At 38.4% G+C, this 3,079-nt stretch overlaps 1 protein-coding gene across 1 annotated transcript; it reads right to left on the bottom strand.

The window, feature by feature from the left end:
• Nucleotides 1–410: 410 nt before the first annotated feature.
• LOC106817219 lies at nt 411–2,744 on the bottom strand. The gene is made up of 2 exons (XM_014821881.1): nt 2,409–2,744; nt 411–1,710 (listed from the first exon to the last, which is right to left on the bottom strand). Exons 1-2 carry the CDS (start codon nt 2,623–2,625, stop codon nt 521–523), a joined length of 1,407 nt encoding a protein of 468 aa, XP_014677367.1. The 5' UTR covers nt 2,626–2,744; the 3' UTR covers nt 411–520.
• Nucleotides 2,745–3,079: the final 335 nt, after the last annotated feature.

The raw sequence follows: 3,079 nt of genomic DNA, 5'->3' as shown, positions 1-3,079 counted from the left end.
AGTTGTTGTGTACGGGCAGGAAAAAATGTCACTTTGTTGTTTATACATTTGTCGATTTGAAAGTCATAGAAATTGTCAGAGATGACATTTTCATAAAAACAATGTTGGAGAAATTGACTGTATTTTATAATGACTACTTCAGATATGAGCTACTGTACACTAAATTGTTCAGAGAAACTGATAAATACACATTTTGAAACGTATTTATTGGTGTATGAATTATCTGTTATTTTGATATGAATAATTATTATGTTTTGTTAAGCCGATAAATACACATTCTATTTTAAGTGTTTTTTGTTGCAAACAATCACTCGCTCATTAATATTAATGAGATGTTGTAAATCATACTAACTGTTTACATCATCCACTCTGACAGTAATATATACACCATTGAACAAAATATGCAGTCATGCAATTTTTTTCTTTTCACCATATGTACAAGAACAGAATGTACAATGTATGTTCACAATATACAACAATCTATAGATGCATACACAATCATACCAGGAAAACTAATGATTCATGCGTCGGATGGAACAATTCCATTTCGAAAATTACACAATGTGAAACAAACAAAAATGATATCAGAAGACAGCAACGTTTCCGAGGTATTGAGTGGGGCTTTCAAGATAGTGTACGTCTTCGCTAGTCTGATGATTCTTTCCACGTGTACACGCTTAGACGCAATCTTTCTATCTGTCATCACGACTTTGCTGCTCATGCGATTTTTCTTCGAGAAAAATGTCGGAATGTTGACGGCAACTTGAGTCGGAATGAACATGTCCTGCACATCGAATCCCTTATCTGACATGATGGAATCTCCGGGGTCGCACATGCGAGGGAGGGAAGAGCGTTCAACTATTTGTCGGTCACTAGTTGACCCACCATAAGAATCAGACATGTAGGTACATAGACCCCCTGGTGACACACCAACTAACACTTTCACTGTGTTCCTGTTTTTGTACGTGCTGAACGTGGACTGCTGTGCTGTTGGATTTTTTGGCTTTTTCACGGGACATTCAGTTCCGTCTATGATGACGCGTGTGTTGCTGAACTTACTTTTGAAATCAGACGGAGAATAAAACTTAACCAAATCTCTGGAACACCATGTTGGAATTTCTTTCCATGTTGGAATTTCTTTCCATTGTAAAGCAAGAAATCTAATCCAAGTACAAAATATGTTATACACTGATGATTCTGATATTTGAAACATTCTGCTCAACTCAAAATTTGAATAATGTTTACGCAACTTAATTAGAACTAAAAAAAATCGATCGATCACTGAAATGTCATCACTGACTCTTCCATACATGTATTGAAGATAATGAGGTGTTTCTCCAAGTGTCGAAAAAACAAATATAAACTTGTCATAATTTCCCAGCCCGGAAAAATTATGGATACCATCGGGATCGTTAATGTACCTCGACACAGAAAATGAGCTTAAATTGGTGTCCGTGTTAGTGGAGACATCAGCAGTGTTCTCTACGACAGCGATGTCAGTGTTCGTAGACCTTGACACATGTAACGGTTCCACGGTGTCCACTTCTATATTTTGTGCGACATCGGGTACGGCAGCAGGATCCTGACAACTGTCTGTCGAAGGGCGTGCGAAATGTCGTTCTGGTAGGCGTCGCGTAACTTTTTCAGCTGACCATGGAAAGCGGAATGGAACGGCGTCCTTTTTGAGCTGCCGCTTCAAGGGTGTCGTGCCTGGAAAAAATAAATATAAATAATCATTAGCCACGTATTATACCAGTGTTTATAATAGGCCTAATCATAATCTTTAAACATGTTACACATGCAATTATTTACACCAGATTATACACAGCAACAATATTTATTTGTCATGTTTGTTTGTTTAACTTTGAAACTATACTATAGTATAGACCCCTTGCACTCTTTGCATCTACCAGATTAGCACTAAATAAACAAGTCTTGAAACACCACTATGTCTATGCTACTAATCACGTAACCCGACCGGTATTCTAACCGGTATTCTAACCGGTATTCACCAGTATTCTAACCCTAGCAATACCGTTTCTTGGAGCTACTAATCACGTAACCCGACCAGGCTGTGTGACTAACGTCAATACACCACTATGTCTATGCTACTAATCACGTAACCTGACCGGTATTCTAACCGGTATTCACCGGTATTCTAACCCTAGCAATACCGTTTCTTGGAGCTACTAATCACGATGAAAACTAGTCCCAAGAAACTTTCTTATAGATGCTAGAAACAACACTGTTATAAACAAGTCCGTGAAACATACACTACAATGCAATACACTTCATTTTCATCTAAACTATAGCAATATCACAATGTTTATTTACATTCTCATGCTGAGTTTACAGTTTTGATTGTCATTATCATCATTCATTATAGAATCATTAGAGACGATGCATACCATGATAAGTTGTTTTAACGAAGTCCTCATCGTTGAAATGATCGACACAGACCACACTTGATGCTGTCGGCTTCCACAGCCGATTTCGATTCTCAACATCAACTCGCTTGATTGCAACTATCCATCGCCGTCTAATACTATCAGCCCTCGTTGTGCTTGGAAACTGAAAACCCCCACGATTTACACATTGGGGCACACAGCACTGTGTTTTCGGCATTTTTTCGCAATTGTCTATCTGTCAACAGTCAATTGCCATTGACTGAGTGTTCATTGCGGTCACTGACACTTGTTTTTGTTGGACCGGACCGCTAGTGCCGCCGCCCTAGCGATTGCGGCGGAACTATTTTTATACGAGCCGCTCATTGTCATAGTTGTACATCGTTTATTTGTTTAGTCNTACCTGTGGGCCACCGTACTCTGAGAACAATATATACTGAGAAGTGAAACGCCACCGCTGCGGCGCCATGTTTATGCGTAGAAAGAGGCGTGGGTTGGTGACTGCTATACAGACAGGACAGTATTTCAGGTGATTTTTTAATAAACTAAACTATATATAATGCATTAATAACTGTAGTAAATCGACATTTAGTCTTACAGGTATGTTGCATTTACTACATAAGCATTAATACAGCGTAAGTAACATAAATGTTAAATGATAAGTCAATGTAAAT

This window comes from Priapulus caudatus, unplaced genomic scaffold (assembly GCF_000485595.1).
Source record: "Priapulus caudatus unplaced genomic scaffold, Priapulus_caudatus-5.0.1 Scaffold1637, whole genome shotgun sequence".
In the NCBI taxonomy this organism is placed as follows: domain Eukaryota; kingdom Metazoa; phylum Priapulida; class Priapulimorpha; order Priapulimorphida; family Priapulidae; genus Priapulus; species Priapulus caudatus.
This window is presented reverse-complemented; position numbering and strand designations above follow the sequence as displayed.